Source organism: Magnolia sinica, chromosome 17 (assembly GCF_029962835.1).
Source record: "Magnolia sinica isolate HGM2019 chromosome 17, MsV1, whole genome shotgun sequence".
In the NCBI taxonomy this organism is placed as follows: Eukaryota; Viridiplantae; Streptophyta; class Magnoliopsida; order Magnoliales; family Magnoliaceae; genus Magnolia; species Magnolia sinica.
Window position 1 is genome coordinate 64,313,992 of NC_080589.1, and position 22,162 is coordinate 64,336,153.

At 39.2% G+C, this 22,162-nt stretch overlaps 1 protein-coding gene across 1 annotated transcript; it reads left to right on the plus strand.

The window, feature by feature from the left end:
* Positions 1-13,822: 13,822 nt before the first annotated feature.
* On the plus strand, positions 13,823-21,436 carry LOC131231068 (protein PSK SIMULATOR 1). The gene is made up of 2 exons (XM_058227163.1): positions 13,823-16,204; positions 20,735-21,436. The coding sequence occupies exon 1, from the start codon at positions 14,241-14,243 to the stop codon at positions 16,047-16,049; it is 1,809 nt and encodes a 602-aa protein (XP_058083146.1). The 5' UTR covers positions 13,823-14,240; the 3' UTR covers positions 16,050-16,204; positions 20,735-21,436.
* The last annotated feature ends 726 nt before the right edge of the window (positions 21,437-22,162 follow it).

Sequence of the window (22,162 nt, forward strand, 5' to 3'; positions counted from 1 at the left end):
ACATAATGGATGAGCTAGATGTCTGAGCCACATCTTAATGGGTCATATAAATGATCATGAAGGTTTCAATGGGTATATAACCACTCTTAGTTGTTATCTATGGTGTGGCTTATCTAAGTCATGGATTGACCATATTTTTAGGCTCGTGGCCCATTAATCATGAAATGGTACATCTGATTGATAAGGTGGATTTCTAACACACATCATGGTGAGGTGTACAAAACTCAACCTCATGGAAGCTCCTACGATGTCGACCTCATGGTACTACATACAATTTCTATTAAAACAAACTTTTTTATTCCAATCATCATTACCAAAAGGCATCTCTCTCTCTCTCTCTCTCTCTCTCTCTCTCTCTATATATATATATATATATATATATATATATATATATATAAAGAATGCTATTCATGTGGACTTATGGTTGTATTATTTTAAATACATCCTTTCATATTGTTCTTTTATTTGTTCTCTCCAACTTATGATTATTAAGTTAGATTTACTTATTTAAAGGATATCTTCCATTCATGGAAATCCAGATATATATTATACAACAAGGAGATTGCAAAAAATTGGCCAATATCTGATCACATTAATTGTAGAATTTATCTTTGTAAATCTATAAATGTATATTTTATCATACTTAAAAAATATAAGGAAATAAAATTCATTATTCAAAACAAATATCTTTTATGGTATGAGACCAAGTTTTGATCCAAGCTATTGAGTTAATCACCTTTGTAGTTGCTGTTGATTATGCTAAAATTAGTTGCATCCCTATTTCTGTCCGCCTTCATCTCTATCCACCAAAATCTAGTTCATCATTCCATCATCCCGGATCGGCAGCCAAAACTCATCGCCGCACACAAAATGGTCATTGTCCTTATTGACTATTAAATTCCTTACCACCATCGAGTCCATCCATTCCTTGTCGATCAATCTCCCGACGCTGATGACACCTGCGCGACTATTGCCTTGGCAGCCCTACCACTTTACTGCCCTATACAATTGACCGATGATTTGCTTGATGGCCGCCCCTATCTAACTTACCAAACTTATGATCTATTGCAATTATCTCTAGTGCCACTTTCCTTTCTCTAATCTTAGGTAACGAAAAAAAAAAAAGACACGAAATCTGTGCATCCTAGCATTAGGGCTATCAACCCAGGTGCCTCTCCATCGTAACTTGTCACAACCGCCAACTCTCTTTCAAATGACGACAATTTGTATACTTAATCCTACTTCAATGGTGTTCTCCTCCAACACTTCACCATCTTTTCTCATTACCAATATTATCAGTCTAGTTTCCATTAAACTACATCATACCAATTATCCCTTATGAAAATTACAATTTCTACCGGTGTTAAAAAGCCATGGACTCCTCAATTTTATTAATGGCATGCATCCATGTCCGAAACAATATCTTTCAGAAACTGATGGAAAAATCTCCGCAACAATCAATCCAAAGTACAATGAATGGCAACATCAGAATCAAAATCTTTTGAGTTGGATCAATGCTACATTCTCAGAAAGCATTTTGCCTTATGTTGTTGGCATACACACATCTCTATCTGTTTGGGAGACTTTAGAATGTTGCTTCACAATGATCTCCAGATCTCACATTATACAATTGAAGTCACAACTTCAATCCATCAAGAAAGGTACCTCATTCATTGCTAAATATATTCTCAATATCAAATTCCTTGCGAACAAAATTGCATAAGTCGACATGCCTATGGATGAAGGTAATCTCATCCTAAAAACACTGAATGGGCTACCTTTCAAGTACACTCCCTTTTGCACCTTAATCAAGGTTCAATATGATCTCATTACATTTAATGAATTAGACAACCTTTTAATGTGTGAGGAAATTATTGTAAATGACTAACTTGTCACCACCATTGTTATGGATTCCACGACTTTTGTTGCTAATTGTGGATCTGCCTACCAGCATCAAGCCTATGGTCATTCATGATCCATTAGAGGTCTATGGTTATCCACGATCCATTAGAATTCATGGTCATGGTCATGGAAGTAGAGGACTTAACTCCAATTTTTCCACATATTCCACATGACCAACATGCAACATTTGTAATAGAATAGGTCATACAGTCATTGACTGCCACAATCGCATGAACTATACTTACCAATGATACCTTCCACTTCAAAAACTCATTGTTATAGTCGTCACTCAAAATCCCATTACGGATCAAGTTTGGAACACTGACACTACAGCATCAAATCATGTCACTGCCAATATGTCTAACTTATCTCTTCAATCCGAATACCAAGGAAGCGACAAGCTCATTATTGGAAATTATCAAGGTCTAACAATACACAACATTGGCGATGCCTTCATTCAAACTCAATTTAAAATATTTTATCTCTCTCATCTCTTACATGTTCCTTTTATTTCTTCAAATTTATTATTCATTAACCAATTCTCCAAAGATAATAATTACTTTTTCATTTTTTTGATAATTGCTTAGGTATTCAAGACAAAATGTCAGAGAAGAAGTTTTTCCTCGGTCGAAGTAAAAACAGACTTTATCCATTTATGATATCTCACAACCAGAAGAATAACATCACCCCATTAGCTTTGCTCGGGGAATGTGTCTCTACCTCCTATTGGCACCATCATTTAGGTCATCCTTCACCGACTATGCTTGGCCATTTATTATCTGCATTATCAGTCAAAGGAAAATGATCACCATTACCTTTTTACAAATCATGTTAATTAGGTAAGAGTTATCGTTTGCCTTTCTTATATTCTAAGACGGTTTCTTCTTAACCACTTGAAGTTATTAATTCAGACATTTGGTGACCTTCGCTTGTTTATTCAATAAATGGTTTACATTTTACTATGTTGTGCTTGTTGATGATTACTCTAAATATTGTTGGCTATTTTATTTACATTCTTATTCACAACTATTGGATGTTTTTGCTAGCTTTAAATCAAAAATTAAAAATTTGCTACATTGTAAAATAAAAACTTTTTTAGTCTGATGGAGGTGGTGAATTCATTAGTCATCAATTCTACGACTTTTTAAACAAGAATGACATTTTACATCAGTTGTCTTGTCCTCACACTCCAGAACAAAATGGGGCAGCTGAATGAAAGCATCATCATATTGTTGAAACGGGTCTCACTTTACTCACCCATGCAAATATGCTGACCAGGTATTGGGTGGAAGCTTTTCATACTATAGTTTTTCTCATTAATTGTATACCAAGTAGTGTGACAAAAACGAAATCACCTTAGGAACTTTTATTTCATCGACCACCCAATCACACATTTTTACGCACCTTTGATTGTGCTTACTATCCTTGGTTACGACCTTATAATAAGCACAAATTATAGAGTCGTTATGTCCGTTGTGTCTTTTTAGGTTATAGCCTTGATAAAAAAAGTTATCGTTGTCTTAACATCTCTACTAGGTGTGTCTATCTCTCACATCATGTTATGTTTGATAATGAACATTTTCCCTTTATGAGTAAATTGATGGATACATCCACTCCTCCATTGTGGAATGGCGATCTTTCCTTCTCTTCTGGACTACTTGCCATTTGGTTTTTGATATTAGACCATCATGCCTCACCTCTAACCTTAACTCAACCCACACAACCCATACCTCTAACTTTAGCCACTTTTCCATTACCAATTATAACCAACCCAATCATTTCACCCTCCAATTCTACATCCTCTACCCCACATGAGTCTTGTGTACCCACACATCCACAATCTCACCCTTTCACTACACACATGGCAACCTAATATCCATTCCGTGATTACCCGTGTAAAAGACAACATCTCTAAGGAACATATATTGTTAAGTACCCGATATCCTTTAACAAAGGCGCTCTTGTCCGCTTCAATTCACATTGAGCCTACATGTTTTACTCAAGCCTCTAAGGATCCCTAGTAGTGGGCTGCTATGGAAAACTAATTCACGGCACTCCAGAAACAAGAGACTTGGCTATTAGTTCCATTATCTGAAGCAAAAACTATTGTGGGATGCAAATGGGTTTATCGAATCAAAATCCGTTCTGATGGCTCACTTGAATGTTATAAGACTCGGCTCAGTGCCAAGGGGTATTAATTTCATAGATACATTCAGCCCGATTGCCAAACCTACAACAATCAAGGTTTTTCTCACACTAGTTGTTAAGTTTGGATGGCCTATTTAACAATTGGATGTTCAGAATGCATTCTTACATGGTACTTTACAGGAAGAAGTTCACATGCAGCAACCCTCTAATTTCGTGGATCATCAACTCCCAAATCATGTGGGTCACCTACTTAAATCCATTTATGGACTTAAACAACCCCAAGAGCTTGGTTTAAGAGCTTTACCAACTATTTACTCAAGTTGAGCTTCATCGGGTCCCAAGCTGATCCTTCTCTCTTTATTCGTTGGGCTAATTCTTACATCACTGTTCTTTTGATATATCTTCATAACAGACTGATCCATCTTTGATAACATCACTTATTTCCTCATTGGGCAATTTATTTGCTATGAAGGACTTGGGCCCACTTTATTATTTCCTTGAGCTTAAGGTCACTCAAGATCACAATGGTATCTTTCTTTCATAAAGCAAGTATGCTCTATAGCTCCTCACTCACACATCTATGATTGGATCAAAACTATACCTATCTCCGGGTACCACTAAATAGAAAATTGTACAAGGAAATGCCCCTCCTGTTCCTGATGTTACTGAAAATCACAGTATTGTCGGTGCACTCAAATATCTCAGATGGACCAGGTCAGATCTTTCTTATACGGTTAACTAAGTTTGTCAATTTATGCATCTTCCAACTGAAGAACACTTCATAGCGGTGAAGCGTATTCTTCGATATATTAAAGGCACTCTTACTTATGGCCTTCAAATATAACGTCCCAGATTTTTGCTATTTAGGATTTTCATATATTCTTAAAATTTTTTGTTATAATTAATTAACTCACGTTGTCACTGATTAACCCTTAATGTTCCAAGTAAGCCTATACGCGGGTGATATCAGGAAAGAACCACACGAATCCGATTAATCAACCATAAGAAGCTAAGGAATTCATTTGATTACTTAAACATCGAGCTTAGCCTTGTGATTTGTTCATCTAAGGCCCAAATCTAGCTGACCTAGACTAATCAAGACAACCAAAACTAAATAAAGACTTATCAAAAGTCGAGACAACTAAGGGTCGGATCTTAATTAACAAATCAAATTGATCTAGTTACTCCTTTAGCCTAAGAACCAACAGTTTATGGTGATTATGATCGAATTGTCATTTTCATTAATTGCGAATAAGCCACACTATGGGTTAGATGATCCAAACCTTAATCGGCGGGCACAAGAAATCTCGCTATCTAATGTATTCCAAAAATGCCCTAATTTTTTAAACAAGCTCTAAACCGCTTATTAGTAGACTACTAAACCCGAGACTATAGAAAGACGTTCGTAGGCTTGTCATCCATTGCATGATATTGAGCTGAGATCGCATCTCGAATCGCTCAACTTAGACTCACAAGGCTAATGCAGAGATGTGTAAATATTCCTGAAATTAATCAAGAACTAAAGTTTGTTATTTATATCCAGTATTTACGAAAATTATGGCTTTTAGATCGTTAGATCACGACCAAATTCAAGGAAATAACATAAGTTAATAACTTACACATATCCATATAGTCACAGCCCCAATCGACCATCGGTGATTGTTGAACTGACTTCTAATCGTACTTGTCAATCGACGCATCTAAATGGCAGGCCGATTATATCCATGCGTAGATCATCACTAGGGCTAACTATCTTATGACGTATATCGACCCATACACCCTATGGTGGACCCCAATCGTTAAAAATACCCTTTTATAGGATTAGTATAATGAATACCTAGCCATGGGGCCATTTGCACCAGTTCTGACACTATAAATAGTTCATTATTTTACACCCCCTCTCCCCATACAAATACATGCCCTACATTGGGAAAGAACGAGATAAAGAGAAAGAGAAGAGAAAAAGAGAGAGAAAGATAGAGGAGTGAGAGCAAGTGAGGGGGAGAATGGTGTCTCCTTTACCGAATCACTATAATCTAACCCTAGTCGTTACTGAATCCTCCACCAATTCTCTTCCATCGATAATCGAAGGTAAAAATCTTGTCCAACATTTTGATTTTACAACATAGTGTAGATTTCTAGCTATTAATGGTGTTTCATTGATCTTGGTTTAGGATTGGTGATTTTTCTTCAAAAACTCTAACCCTAAGCATGAGGAGGCCACGTGAAACCCTCTAAGGTGCAAACCATTATCTCTATGTTTTTCTTTTATCGATCATTGAGGGTCTCGGCCATTGATTAGTTGTTTGTAGATGAATTTGTGCACGCTAATATGTTCATGTTTTGATTTAGTTATAATCTATGCTATAAATTGGATATGGATGCTCACATGTTTGATGAAATGTCTAAGTGGTGAAATGTGTTACTTTGTTGATGCTCACATGCTTTATTTAATGCTTAAGTGATTGTACTACTCTATGCATGCTCACATATTTGATTTAATACTTTAGTGAACCTATTACCATATGGATGCTCATATGTTCGATGAAATACCTAAGGGCCTGTTTAGATTCGCATATAAGGGTGTATCGTGTTGTATCCGGCTACTATTTATGTATACATTTGATCAATTTCAGAATACATCCAAATCAATATGCCATTAATCAATGTTTGGATAGGAGGTATTGTTCGAGCAAGTATACAAATTCTTGTACCGATCAAAGTTTGGATACGATGTATTAGGGCTGCGTATTGTATATACGTAAAATATTGATAGCACTTGTACGACGGTGGCTATTTTGAAGTTCTCATACATTGTATCCCAAGTGGGGCCCACTATCATGTTTATGATTAATCCTACTCGTCCATTATGTTCATGATTGAATAATCCTACCCATCCATCCATTGTATCCCAATAGGATTGACATTATTAACGGTATGGATGGCATTTAAAATGGCAACATGTCCTAAAATGAACTCACAGAATCGATGGACGAGGTTGATCATTCACAAACACGAAAGTGGGCCCCACTTGGGTTACCAGCCTGAGAAAGGCGTCCGCAGGAAATGCGCACGCACTATTAAAAGAGGCGAGTTGATTTGACGCAAGCTGTGTGGGTCCTAAGGGTATCTGAAGGTGAGGTTTCCACATGTGGGAGAGGGGCATTTAGGGATGATTGAATTTATAGGATTGTCATCGATTTTGGTTAGGAAGAGAAAGAAGAGAAGAGAGAAGAGGAGGTGGTATGGGTGAGACATGAGAGAAAGAGGGGTGGAAGCTTGGCAGTGGGGAGACGGAAAGAGGAGGAAAAAACACAGCGTTATGACTACATTGCACTGCATGATGCAGTGCTGTCTGAAATTACACTACTGCCTTTTGAAAATTTTGAGATGCTAATGTATTCGCGTGCGTGGTAACCCACGGACGCCAACTCCTATTCAAACATTGTATAATGTAAAAATTCATCCTTAATACAATACTATGCGAATCCAAACAGGCCCTAAGTGATTGTGTAGTGGAACTTATAATATGATTGCGTGACGTGGTGTTTAGTCCATAGCAATACTTAGGATTGCTACGATATTGAATCAATTAACTAAGTGCCAAAACTAAGAGGGTGGCTCGAGTTAGGTTGACCACTCTAGACTTGTTCGGTCGACTCGGATTGAACATGGACGATCGACATTAGTTGGGCTGCACGGCATGCTCAAACCCAATACTGATCAACCCGGAGTTTCTCAAGTCGATCGAACTAGCTTAAGAGTCAATTGACCGCATATGTTTGCGATATATGACAATAACAAATAGAATCTAGGATACTCCATTCTCATTAAATGAGTCTACTTATAACCGTTAGTGATACAATCCACAAGAGTTATGGGCTAGGCATGGTGGTATGGGACACCATGTCTGAGCTGTTGGCCTACGATGCGGTGACAAGCCTCTCCGTTGTGACCAATGAATAATCAAGAAGGCTATGAGCCTATTACATCAAACTGGAATGATGTCGCGACCATCCCACAATTGTGTTTAAGTGACGACTCTTGCATCAATTATGGGCGTCCTCCACATGTCTATGGGGTGCTTAACCCTGTGCGTCTGGGTTACGTCATCCGGGTCCTTCTCTGGACTCCTCACGAGACTTCTCGAATCCACGAGGAAAGAAAGCGAGAAAATAGAAATAAATTCTAATAAATTCGAAATAGATTAATTGATGAATAAAAAAGAGTTAACAACCCTTTAAATAGGGGTAACAAGCAATGGGAAAGAAATTAGAATCAAACTACAACTCAAACTCTAATAATCAGTGACTTACTATAAATAGTAAACTTACTATTTATAGGCGGTCGTGATGTCTACTAGTGTGCAAGGTTTTCAGCCAAAAATAGTAAGTGTCCTATTTGGCTTCACCAAACCGTTCTCCTAATTATTCTAAGCTCTTTTCACGTTGGACGCAACTCCTAAAGCCCGACGGATGAAGAGTTATAATCAAACTAAAACTTACTATTTATAGTAAAAATGAAATTAAAGCAGGGAAACGACCGTCGATCCAGGGGTTTTTCGCAATTCCGGGCTGCGCAACCCGGCATAGCAGGGTTGGTTGGCTAAAGTAGCTCGTTCCAATGAATAATCAAGAAGGTTATAAGCCTATTATATCAAATTGGAATGATGTCGCGACCATCCCACAATTGTGTTTGAGTGACGACTCTTGCATCAATTATGGGCGTCCTCCACATGTCTATGAGGTGCTTAACCCTATGCGTCCGGGTTACGTCATCCAGGTCCTTTATGATCGATCGGGCCAGTGTTAGTCCCTCATTGGTTGGGAGTTATTACTTAGGTGAAGAACCAAGAAATGAATCAAGGGACAGGTAAGGAGCCGCTACATCGCCCCAAGCCTCCTGATCTGGGTAAAGACTCGTGATATAATGATAATATCTTGGCTTCGTCAATCTACTGTATGAACTAGAATTAATAATCGTTCGACTAATCATACACATCAATCGTATTGTACTAGAATAGGATGTTACGATTTGGCATTAGAGTCACATAATGAGGGAATATTGGCATTTGTGAAATAGGTATTGAAGTCGCTTGTGATGGAGTGTTGGATTGTGAGGTCATACATCATTTCATAATCTCATTCGTACATTTAACAAGAGTATTTAAGAAGTGTTTGATTTTTTGTTTTATCATTACTTGCGCTGATTGGATTAATAACAAGAGTAACTTAGAATTAATGGAACCACTGAGTTAACTACTCACTCTCACCTGGGATGGTGTTTTAAAACACCAATAGACATTTTTGTTGATGTAGGTTCTATCGAAGCCTCTGGCGAGTAGGCTTGGATTAACTTGTAATTTCGTTGTGATATCTTGTTCATGTGGGAGTCCCTAACTGGGTGTGCTCCATATGTTAACTTTGTTGTATGTTCATTTTGGCTTGTATAATCTCCATTTTGGGTGATCACCATTATTGGAATTGTATTTTTTATTGTTAGTCTTATATTTTTAGATTTTTCGTTATCTCTACCTCGCTTTGGATCCGCTAAGTTGAATTGTGTTACTCTGATTATTTGTGTGTGAAATGAATATGAATCTAAACAAGGTCAAATGTGCATTTTCATTTACTTCACACTTGAAAACTTGGAGCCAGGGTCTCTGTACTCAAGTGTCGATTTTCAAGGCGTGACATCAAAATTAATCTGGTGACCTTAAATTACGACCTTACTTAGATGTTGATTGGGTTGATAGCCTTGATGACTAAAAATCAATTAGTGGTTTCTGCATGTATTTGGGGTCCAGCATTATCTCCTAGAGTTATAAGAAACAAACGATCATTGCTCAATCTAGCAGAGAATCTGAATATTGATCTCTTGCCCATATAGTCATAGAGCTCTTTTGGAAACAAACATTACTTTAAAATCTTCGTATCTTTCCTCTCCACCAATTATCTGGTATAACAATATCAGTGCCATCTCTTTAGTATGTAACTCCATTTTTTACGCTCACATAAAATATATTGAGATTGATTGTCATTTCATTTTGCAGAAAGTTGTATTCAAGGATATCAACATTCATTATATTTCCTCTTAAGATTAAATTGCCGATGTCTTTACCAAAGGATTATCTACAAACAAGGTTCCAATTCTTTCGCAACAAAATAACGATCTCTACTCTACTTGTTTTTTCAATTTCATGGGAATGCATTAAGCTAGATTTACTGGGAAGATTGTAAAAGGTCTGCAAATATCTCTTCACATTGATTATAAAATTTATGTACCACGATTCTATAAATGTGTATCTGATCATATTAAAAAATACAGGAAAAGAAAATCCATTATTAAAAACAATTTTCTTTTAACGATCATATGAAAAACTCCCAAGATGTTAACATATGTTATCAAAATTCTCTTAATATGATTAGATATATTTTTTTATTAATATATACTTTAAAATCTTTAACAAGGGAATCAGGCTAGAATCACGTTATGAATGCTCAACGTACGGAGCCCAGCCCACTGGATAAACCATCTAATCTATAAAGGGGGGGTTTTGGAACCTGCGTATTCATCGCACACTTTATTGTTGCATTCGATCCACACCGTCCATCAGATGCGATGCCTCATGGTCACCTTAAAACCCCAAAATCAAGCTGATAAAAAACTCCAATGGGTCACACCATATAGAACATTTAGATAAGGGCGATCACCATTACTGGTATGTGGGGCTCACAGGCAAGATTTCAGACTATTCCCTGTGGTGAAGCGCACCTGAGCTTTGGATCGGCTGGGGGTTTGGAATGAAGCCACCTAATGGACGGTCTGGATCTCATAAAATCCACGTTATTTTTATTCCTGGGGATTCGAATTCGGTAGTGATCCCTCCAGCACCCAGGTCGGTACTGGTCGGTGGTGAAAAAGCTAAGTGGGCCACCATGATGTATTTCTTTTAATCTGTACCGTCCATTCAGTTTCCCAGCTCATTTTTGGCATAACCGAATCTCAGGTGGAGCACACCACAGGAGACGGTGGTGATTTAAAGCCCACTATTAAAAACTTGTTGGGAACACTAAAGTTTTGGATGAAGCTGACATATGTGTTTTCCCTTCATACACGTATGTCTGACCAAATCAACCGTTAGGATGTAAAATAAACGTTACAGTGGGCCCTAGGAAGTTTTTAATGATGGATATTCAATCACCACGGTTTTCTGTGGTTTGGTCCACCTGATATTTAGATCTGCTTCAATTTTAGGCTCATGCTCTAAAATTATCTAATAAAATTGATGCACGGAGTGGATAAAACACATACATCATGTTGGGACCCACATCACCGACCAGCACCGAGATTTGGGAACCCTAGGGGTCATTACCGAGTCCCAGTCCGTTTCCCGGGACGCGGATTTCCTGCAAAAGGCTACCGCAGGAAGTTCCTGCGCTGGGAACCCAGGTGGGGCCCACCGGGATGTTTGTGAGAAATCATTCCGTCCATCTGTTTTTTTAATTCATTTTCGGACATGTTGCCAAAAACCAACCGTATCTAAAGCTCAAATGAGCCGTCCTAAAGGAAAATGCGGTTAATTCCTACCATTGAAACCTTCGTGGTGGGTTCAATAATAATGTTTAGATGCTACTCATACCATTAATAATGTCATTCCTATCGTGATGAACTGGAAACAAAAATAGTAGTAAGAATCAAAACTTCTATCGTCCTATAAATATTTTAACTATAGACGTTTAATTATCACCTTTTCAGCATACTTGAGCTTGGATAGAGTTCGTTTTTCGCAACATGTCCTGAACTGAACGGATAGGAAGATCTCTCATAAGCATCACATTGGGCTCCACCTGAGTTCCCAGCGTTGGAACTTCCTTTCGCAGGAAATCCGCGCCCCATTTCGCAAGCGTCAGCTGGCGCACCGCCCCCACTACATCCGGAAACGGATTGGCTAGCGCACCTATAGCTGCTGTATTGACGTCAGCAAGTTACGTGGGTATGATCTAATTATGTGTTATATCTAAATTGTTTATTCATTTGGCAAGCTCGTATTAGAGCTTGAGATGAAAAATAAGATAAATTTAATTATCAATTGGACCACACTGCAAAGAAAAATGGGAGATTGAATGTCTACCATTGAAACTCTTTTTAAGGTTATAAAATTTTTACATTAGTATGAAATTTATTTTTCCTCTTAATTTAGGTCTTTTTGAATTTACGAACAGATTGGATGGAAAATAAACATTATGGTGGGCTCTACGAATTGTTTAACAGTGAAAATCATTCTCTCCGTTTTATTTGTGGTGTGGTCCAGATGATTTTTGGATATGATTCATTTTTTGGATAATACTCTAAAATGATCTCTAAAAATAGATGAACGGTGTAGATATAATAAATACATCACTGTGAGGCCCATCTTTCTTTGATCTCTTTTGAACCGGACCTCGAGGAGCGTCGGTGCTCGTCTTCGCAAGACACGTACCCACAGCAGCTACCTAGCTGCTGTGTGGTACACCAGCCAATCCGCTTCCGCTACATCTACGCGAGAAAAGCTAGGGTTTCTTTCTTGCTTTTGCCGGCTACGATTTCATGTAGACACGCGGAGCGTCTTAGACTCGGGAAACGACCTGAAGTACAATCCGTCCGTCGGTTAGAAGACTTTTCGTGGCTAATTCAACGCTTAGGTGGGCCACCTCATCAAATCTTACCTAGATTCTCGTGTCATGGCTCACATGAGTTTTTGAATACTATAAGCATTTCCTAATTTTTTCATCCTTATGAAGCCCATCGGATGGATGGCTTAGATGTGTACAAACATCATGGTGGGCCCCACACAATTAAGGGTGAGCGTCTCATTCCAACTATTTCGTACCGTGTGATCCACCTGACCGTTGGATCATTGTTATTTCTTTTATTCACGGTGAAAATGAGGCAGCCTACCTGATGGACGGAGTGGATCATATGAAATATCTAGCCACGTGGCTCTCGGTCAGCGAAAGTAACCCCGTGCGCGAAGTACGCTAGCGCGCGGTTCATCTCATATCCTGAAAGAAGGCTGTACCTGTTCCACCCTCGATCATTCAACTACTGCCAGTGGTATATCCGTAATAAGTTGAAAAAACAAGGGCAATCTTTTTAACAGCTCTGCTCTTTTGAAAAATCCTACAAATGGCTGTCTCGGAAACGTTCCTTCAGCAGCGGCTCTTTCCCTCCTTAGATTCTCTCTCTCTCTCTAAATTTGAAAAAAATCCCTCCAGATCGATAGAGAATCGACTCGTTTCGGATATTTCACTTCCATTTTGCGAAATTTCCTGACGATTACAGCATCGATTTCCTTGGAAATGCAAAAATCGTCCCAAAAATCCACATCCAGAGGTTCGAATCCTTCCAATCTTCAATAGAATCCCATTTTCTCGTCGAGGAAGAACGCAGAGTTTCGACCACCTCTGATATACAGAGAATCTCTAAAGAAGTCCTCGGAAGAAACGGTTTCGAGCGTGAGAAGCTCGACTCGAATCTCGCCTCTCAGCTTCCGATTCATCCAATCCGTCCGAGATTGTCGCTTCTTTCAATTTCCAGCGTCTTTCTCGTTACGGAACGAGCGATTCTCGCAAAATATCGCAAAATCTCTTATTATATCTCACCTAACCCCGAAAAAATAGCAAGTCTGCCACGCGCGCGTTTCTTTAAAGCTCTCCGCAGATTTCTCTATTTTTGCTCTCCGAGTCGGAGAGCCAAAAAAATCTGGTTTTTGACCTTCGTATCTTAGAAATCTGCGATTTTTGACCTTCGTATCTTAGAAATTTAAAAAATCAGCAGCATTTTCCGCCGCTCATCTGCAATCGGCATTAAAAAATGCGAGAAATTGCGATATTTTGACCTCCGGAAGATAAACAGCGCATTCCGCATTCCTCCAATCTGCAGCAAGAAAATGAGAGAAGCTGCGTTTTTTTGAGCTCCGCCTCTGCTATAATCTGCAGCAAAAAATGCGAGGGATGGTGATTTTTTTAGTTCAATATCTCGGAAAAATATCAGGAGCATTTTTCACCAAAATGCAAGAAATCGCAAATTTCTGAGCTCCAGATCTCAGAAAGAAAAAGGGAGCAGCAGCAGCGGCATTTTCTGACCTGCAGCAGAAGCGCGATTTTCCGAGCTCCAGTTCTCAGGAGAAGATAGCAGCAGCAGCAGCAATGGTTGCAGAGCCTTGGATCTTAAAGATGGGGAATCAGGTCAGTAACAATCTCAAACACGCTTTCTTTCTCGACCCTTGGAAGAAAAACAAGAACACCAGAAGACCAGATCGGAAGGACCCATCAGCGGCGGTGCTGATCGGCATCCTCTCTTTTGAGGTCGCCAACGTCATGTCGAAAACTGTCCACCTCTATAAATCCCTCACGGATGCTGAGATCTCTCGCCTCCGGTCCGAGATCCTGAAATCTGAAGGTGTTAGGAATGTCGTTTCAGACGACGAATCCTACCTTCTGGAGCTTGCCGTGGCGGAGAAGCTCGACGACCTCAACCGTGTTGCTGCGGTTGTTTCCAGGTTAGGGAAGAAATGCACCGAGCCAGCGTTGCTTGGGTTTGAACATATATATGCCGATATTTGCAGTGGAAAAATCAACGTTAGGGAATTAGGGTTTCTGGTCAAGAACATGGATGGGATGGTTAGGAAGATGGAGAGATATGTGGGGTCCACGTCGAATCTTTATAACGAGTTGGAGGTGTTGAATGAGTTGGAGCAGGCGACCAAGAAGTTCCAGCAGAATCAGCACGAGGAGAGCCGCCGGGCATTCGAGCAGAAGGTCATCTGGCAGAGTCAGGACGTGGCCCATCTCAAGGATGTCTCATTGTGGAACCAGACTTTTGATAAAATCGTAGGGCTGTTGGCGAGGACAGTATGTACAATTTACGCTCGGATTTGTTTTGTGTTTGGGGACTCTGTTTTAGGGTTAGGGTTAGGGTTAGGTCATGGAGGAGAAGGTTCGGCAGTGTTCGTTGATGAAAGTAGGCAGTTTTCTGGTCAGATTCTTTTGGGTCGTCATCGGACTCCAAGGACTTCCGGGCCGCTTCGACAGGAATTTAGTGGGAGCATTGGGTGTAATTCAGGGCTGCTCGAGAGCACAGCAGCAGAGAGAAGGGATATGGGTGGTAAAATCGAGCTGAGTTCACAAAGAAGGGAGATTAGTAGTTTCCACCACGATAATTTCAGTTTTCCATGCGGGTCCAGTCCAGGGAGGCTTTTCATGGAATGCCTTAGTTTGAGCAGTTCTGCTTTGTCGAAGCTTGATGATGAGTGTGTTGAGAATGAGATTGGGAGTTGCAGAAGTGGCTCTAGTGCTCCGAATGGGGTGAAGCGAGAGCATGCCCATCGGTCCGGTTGTTTAAACCGGGTCGAAACAGGTATTCCTTTCAGTGGAGATCAGAGGCAATACAACTGCAGTAGTGGTAGAAGATTGCAGTTTGGCCCAAAAAGTAAGCTAATGATGCATGCCCTGCCTTCCACCATTGGCGGTTCCGCTCTTGCTTTGCATTATGCAAATGTCATAATTGTTATCGAGAAGCTGCTCCGCTACCCACATTTAGTTGGCGAGGAAGCAAGGGATGACCTCTATCAGATGTTGCCCTTGAGCTTAAGGATGTCTTTGAGAAAGAATCTCAAGTCCTATGTCAAGAGCTTGGCTATATATGATGCTCCATTGGCTCATGATTGGAAGGAAGCGCTAGATAAGATACTGAAATGGCTTGCACCTCTAGCACATAACATGATCAGATGGCAGACTGAACGTAATTTCGAGCAACAACAAATTGTTATGAGAACGAATGTTCTCCTGCTCCAGACGTTGTATTTTGCGGATAGAGAGAAGACGGAGAATGCTATCTGTGAACTTCTTGTTGGATTGAATTACATATGCCGCTATGAGCATCAGCAGAATGCCTTGTTGGATTGTACGAGCAGTGCGGATTTTGATAGTTGTATGGACTGGCAGTTGCAATACTAAACTTCCTTGATTTGTTTTTACTTCAAAGTTAAAGAGCAACGGTTTAGAGCAATGGAGATGCCTAAACTGATGGTCAGGTATTGCAGTTTTATCACATTGAAGCAATCCCTCATTGTGGCATATAGTTGGACTTGGACATTGTTTTCTCTTGTAAGGTACGTAAAGCTTTGATTTCTGTACATAAATATTAATATCATAGCTATATGCAGAAATTCATGGATATCTATGGACTACTTTTCGTGTTTGTTATCATAACATAATTTTCCAAATGGAACAATCGATATCATTTTTCTTTCCAAATTGTTCAACACTTCAAGATTTGGGTTCAGGAATCCAGTGAGATCGCAAATGCCATATGGATGGTATGCGATCGCATATCACATAAAGCGATCGCATACTTCCCATTTTTTCCGATTTTTTTTTTTAATTAATAAAAAAAGTTGTGTGATCGCATAAGCGATTAAGCATAAGCAATCACACAGGATCACTTATGCCATTTGACAACATTGAGTGAATCAGCCAACAGTAATGGATTTCGGTGGATGTAAACACAATGCTTCGATGAGAATTGGTCATACCCCACAGTTCATACTGAATTGGCTGATATATAATGGTCATTACTTGTGAGATTGTTTTCTGTTTTTTCCTTTGTTATTTTGGCCTGATTTTTTCTCTTAGAGAAAGGGGCAAACTTTTATTCCCTTTTCAACTGTTTTCTCTTGTAAACTCATAGTATATATGTTATATAGTTTTTAAGTCTTGTACACAAATGTCAAATACACTGTGTCTGCATTAGTTGATATACAAACCACTAAAAACTCATACAACTCTAAGACAGAAGCCAGTAGGGCTAGTGAAATTATCAAAATTCACAATATTGGACAAACAAGTAATGGCGACCATATCATATAGAGGACTGGTATCTGAATATTCAGGATTTATGATAAAAGTTGTGGCAGAAGTTTGATGCTGGCTGCCAAGTAATATTAAAAGCACAAAATAAATATTAAAAACATTTTCCTTTTTCTGATTTCTTTGATTTTTTCTAGGCATACATTGTGGGGTCCATTTGATGGTAAATGAGTGCATGATTTATTTCTTCATTCATAGCAAATGTATGAATTTTGAGCATCCACATGCCCCAAACTGTGAAAAGGGTTGTCCCCTTAATGGAGAACATATGTATCAACTATATTCTCTATTTTAGTTGTGGTCCCTTGCATCTCTCCAATTTCAAGCCCAAAATACCACCGGTATGAGGCCTAACGACCAATGTTTGTTCTCCTTTATTGAATAGATCCTAAAAGATATCTTTGGACTCTGTCCTAAAAGCAATCAACAACTGCTCCCCTCACCCACAATTAAAGACTGTTAGGAAGCTCTAGTAATGACATCCAAAGCCTACCCAAATCTAGACTTCTGCTGAAGTTAGCCTAAAACAATGGCTAATCTCAGTTCTCCCTCCGAATTACTATTGAGTAGTGTTTTGCATATGTTCACCGTAAAATTCTCCAACAATTGATCATTCTATAAATATATCATCATCATCATCTAAGCCTTATCCCAACTAATTGGGGTCGGTTACATGAATCCTGTTGCGCCATACTACTCTATCAAGGGCCATCGTTTCAATTAGAGAATAGATCATCAACTCTTTTCTTAATACCTTCACCCATGCCCTTTTGGGCCTTCCTCTTGCCCTATAGAGCCTTCAACTTGCACGAAACTAGTGCAGATCTTGGCTTTGTTGTACATGACCAAACCGTCTAAGTCTAAAAACCAATTGGTGCCACTTCGAAGTTCCTTGAAATGCATTCATTTTCTAATCCTAACCTTCTTTTTTTTGTCGCTCATCCATCTCAACATCCTCATTTCAGCTACACATCCGATGAACATGTTGTTCCTTAACTGCCCAACATTCTGTCCCATAAAGCATGGCTGGTCTTGTAACCATCCTATAAAATTTCCCCTTTAGTTTAATTTGTAAATGATGTCAATAAACATATAAATAAATAAATCTCCATCAACTAGAAAACCCTAGTTTTATAGAAACAATCCCTAAAAATGTTGCAAATCAAAACTGTAAAACGCCTCAGACAAATGAAGAACTATTAGAAAAGCCCGAAAGACTAGAACCAGTCATTTTCCAGACAGAGACACGTGAAAATACATGTGGGGTCCACCTGATGGGGCTTTTGATCCACATTCTGGGTTTTGGGACAACTTATTCATCTCACGCCTTCTGCAATCATGCTGGCTTGCATTATTCCCTCCCAGCTGTAAGGAATTCAACCCTATCAAATTGTTTATCTTTCTGCATTGAGGACGGGTATCTGGAAGTTCCAAAAGGTTGATTTTTATTGCTCCACTTCAAAATCAGTGATGATATTAGATCTACATGTTCTATCAGCTTAGGATGCAACTTGAACATCCCCTAGATTTCTTGTTCATGTAGGAATTTTCCTTATCACAAATGGTTGTGACTAGTGTCCCGCATGTAGGGCTATGGCCTTTTAAGTAGGTTGATCAGCACAGCAGTGCACCAAGCCACCAACCCTATCATGGCATCTGCCATTGAGGGAAAAAGAAAATCAAAAGTGTTCCTTGATTTCATTACCATATCAATCTTCACTTTTTCCATTCCAGCCTTCGAAATGCAGTTTCTGCAACTAACATTTGTTGATTCCTTATTTGTGCAAAATTCCCTCTATGTGTATGTTGTTTTGAAGGCATTAGTACTCCAATCTTCTTCATCTGCCAATTTTGTAGGCCAGAAGCCTTCCGTACAAACATATCGTGTTCCATATCTTCACTCATCCATAACCGTTTCTACCTGGCTACCTCCTGGACTTCTCAAATTTATAAAAATAAAATAAAATAAAATAAAATTTGCCTGAAAGATGATGAATATTATTAAGGCCAAAACAACAACAACAACAAACCAGGAAAAAGAAAAAGAAAACAACTGAAAACCATGCTTCAGACTTCTAATGTTTATGTGCACCTTGCAAGTTGAACTTCTCCTGAAATTTTTTTTGACATTCGAAGGATTTCCCTAAACATGAAGCACTTAAACCAACTCGATTGATCGGTATTATGTGTAAAGAGTGGTTTCATTTTCTTTTCCTCCCCTTTATCTAGGGCTTAGCAGGTTCTTGTTCGGAGACTCGATTTCCTTTAACAAATTTATGAAAGGTTTGAGCTACCCATCTCCATGTTCCTTGGGTGTTCTTCGGCTTTCAATATGAGTTAGCAAGCCTCGTCCATGGAATAAGCTAAGAACATTGAAATCTTCCATTCCAATGTCCCTCATCACCAATCAATCTGTTGCTTCATCATGGCAGTTCAGAATGAGAAGCGGTAGAACTGATCTCTATGAACATTGATTGTCAATTCCTTTATTGAACACAATGGAGCTTTAGATAAGTTCATGCATGTGGTTTGAGAGCAGCAACCTTTGGCTCATCACCTCCATTTTCTTTCAATTCTCGAATTTCTTCTTTCAAATATGCTCGTGGGTCTGTTTGAGTTGAATCCACCACAAATGTGTATAACCATGCAAATGTATTTTCACAGCTTCCAACTTTTCTTATCAGGCACCTTGTTTCATTTGGAGGATTGATTGACATTCACCAACCAGTTGAGGAAATTCTCCAACTGCAGATATCTGTAGAACTCCTGCATCTTAACCTTTACACCACAGTTGTACTCAAGATCCTACAATCGGTTGTCTCGTTTACCATAGGGATGATTGGAAGGAACACTCTCAGAATCACTGCCATTGGATTCTGTGACATTGTCACCTTCTTGCACACGATAGTTGCTCTCCTTGATGTTGTATATACAGTTGGAACTTCTCCAATCTATTCAAAATCTCCTAGTGTTCCCTCTAGTCCATCCTATCTCCTTACAACCTCTTCCAAGATGTTCTTTTTGTCATTAGCATTGATCTCCGAAACAACTCCATGAATGGAACATTGGAACTTGCTTTGATACCAATTAGATTGAAATGTTCTTTTTTGGGAACCGTTGATCTGGCGGGCTATATGGCCAATTTTGTGGCAATCAAGGTGTTCCGTAACGGTAACGGTGGCCGTAACGGCCACCATCGTTACCTTTAAGATACGGGGCATAATGGCTGTTACGGCCCAGTAACGGCCATTATGGTCTCTCTTTTTTATTTTTTTATTTATTGAAAAAACCCCCTAAAAACATGTATCTTCCCCGTAATGTTGATTAAAAAGTATAAAAAACTTGTATATGTCTTGTAATAGACCATTACGGGGCTATTATGGCCTTTATAGGAGATGTAACATATTGTTAACGGCAATTATAGGTCATTTTTTTTTCCATACCGGCTGTTACAGCCGTTACAACCCCGTAACGTGTAACGATTGCCACCATTACCTTTACGTAACGGCCTTTATGGCCCCGTAACGACCATTACGGCACACCATGGTGGCAATTGGTGCGGCTTTAGCTGTCCCAATTTGCACATTTAGTTTAGACGTATTAAAACAATTTGCACATGTCTCTCTCTCTCTCCTCTCTCTCTCCTCTCTCTCTCTAGAGATGGGGATTTTTCTCATTACCAATGTTAGTGAAAAAACTCACAACAAAGCTACAAGAAATTCCATCAGTTTTCTCTGGATATTAATTTGCTGACATATTATTTGTTATTGCAGATGAATTGATTCCTGATATAAAAATTACTGGAGCATGTTCTTTTGTCGTTTCGAAATCGAAGGCTTTGTATTGCTTGTATTATCTTGTAAAGAAGGGTTTGGCGAGGAATGAAATTTGGTTCCGCTTCTGTCTCTACTGTCATATACACGATGGTCTCTACTTACACTGACTAGCAGATGTAAAGGCGAGGTAAGTTCTGTCTTCTCTTCATAGCGTATTAAAACAGTGGAAAAGATTGTGTGTACTCCACGTCCTGGTTAAAAGATCTCGAGTCGAGTCGTGACTTGCCCAACTCGGGGGGTGAATTGGCCCAAATCGCCTGAGTTTGAATCATGATACTGAACTAGATTGTGTCTCTGCCTGAGATCAAGTTGACTCGTGCGAGTCGTGTGGGACATTCGAGTCTTACAACCATGCTCCATGTATGGTGGGGTTTTGAGGTAGTTTGCTCCTACCATTGATGGATGGCAGGAGGGAATCCTGACACGCATTTCAAAATGGGACTTGGAAACTGCATTTTGAAATGCATATTGGGATATACCTGTCATGCATGTGGACCGTGGAAATCATACGCCTGATGTCTCACTGTAAATCTCAGTTGTCTATTGTATAACTGAATATTGATTTCATAGAGTAATTAATTGATTAATTTGAACTACATGTATGGTAAGTATAATGATGAATTCACGAGTCTATTATAAGGCATGTTGTGTTTCCATAAAGGTACTGTACACTGAGTGAGCTGAGAATATCTACGGTTTGCTTGGCTTTTATTATTATTATTATTATTTTAGTTTTTATAAAGATGGAGTCTGGTTCATGGTGCAGCCTCTGAAGCGTCGATATGATGGGCCTCACTTTGGATGGCCAATGCTCCTAAAATGTTCCCAGATGGTACAATTCAAACACTACAATTGGTGGCAAGCAGACAGATGTTGGAAAAAGAGAATGAAGCAATGGTTCAAAATCAGTATATAGAGGGCCCGAGATTCTGCAGCTAGTCCAATCTGGGAGCATCCATGGTGAGGCCTATTGTATCACCAGTTTGGATCGCTGATTTTCTGGGTCATTAGCTCTCACTTATATGAACCAAGAAAATCTAGCAAAGATACTCTTGGGTCCTCATTTCATTATGTAACATGCGAAGTGGTCTTTGTAAACTACACAGGTTTTCAATTATGACCGGCGGGGCTCCTAATTCAGTAGTTGCAGATCCATTGGTCTATTGCGTCTTATGCCCAAAAATCTCCTAGCTGGAACCCTCACTCTTTTGGGTTCCTAGTGAAATACAGCAACGCTTCACATTCAAAGGTTCCAAGAAATTGGTCTCTTGAATCCTCCAATCTGGGAGATTTTTTAGGCATTATCTATCATCTTGATCACCAGACCATGGGCCCCACTTTTCAGAACTGAAAGCCTGCTCGTAC

Coding starts and splice junctions, on each gene's coding strand:
- LOC131231068 (XM_058227163.1), top strand. CDS start 14,241: ATGGTTGCAGAGCCTTGGATCTTAAAGATGGGGAATCAGGTCAGTAAC.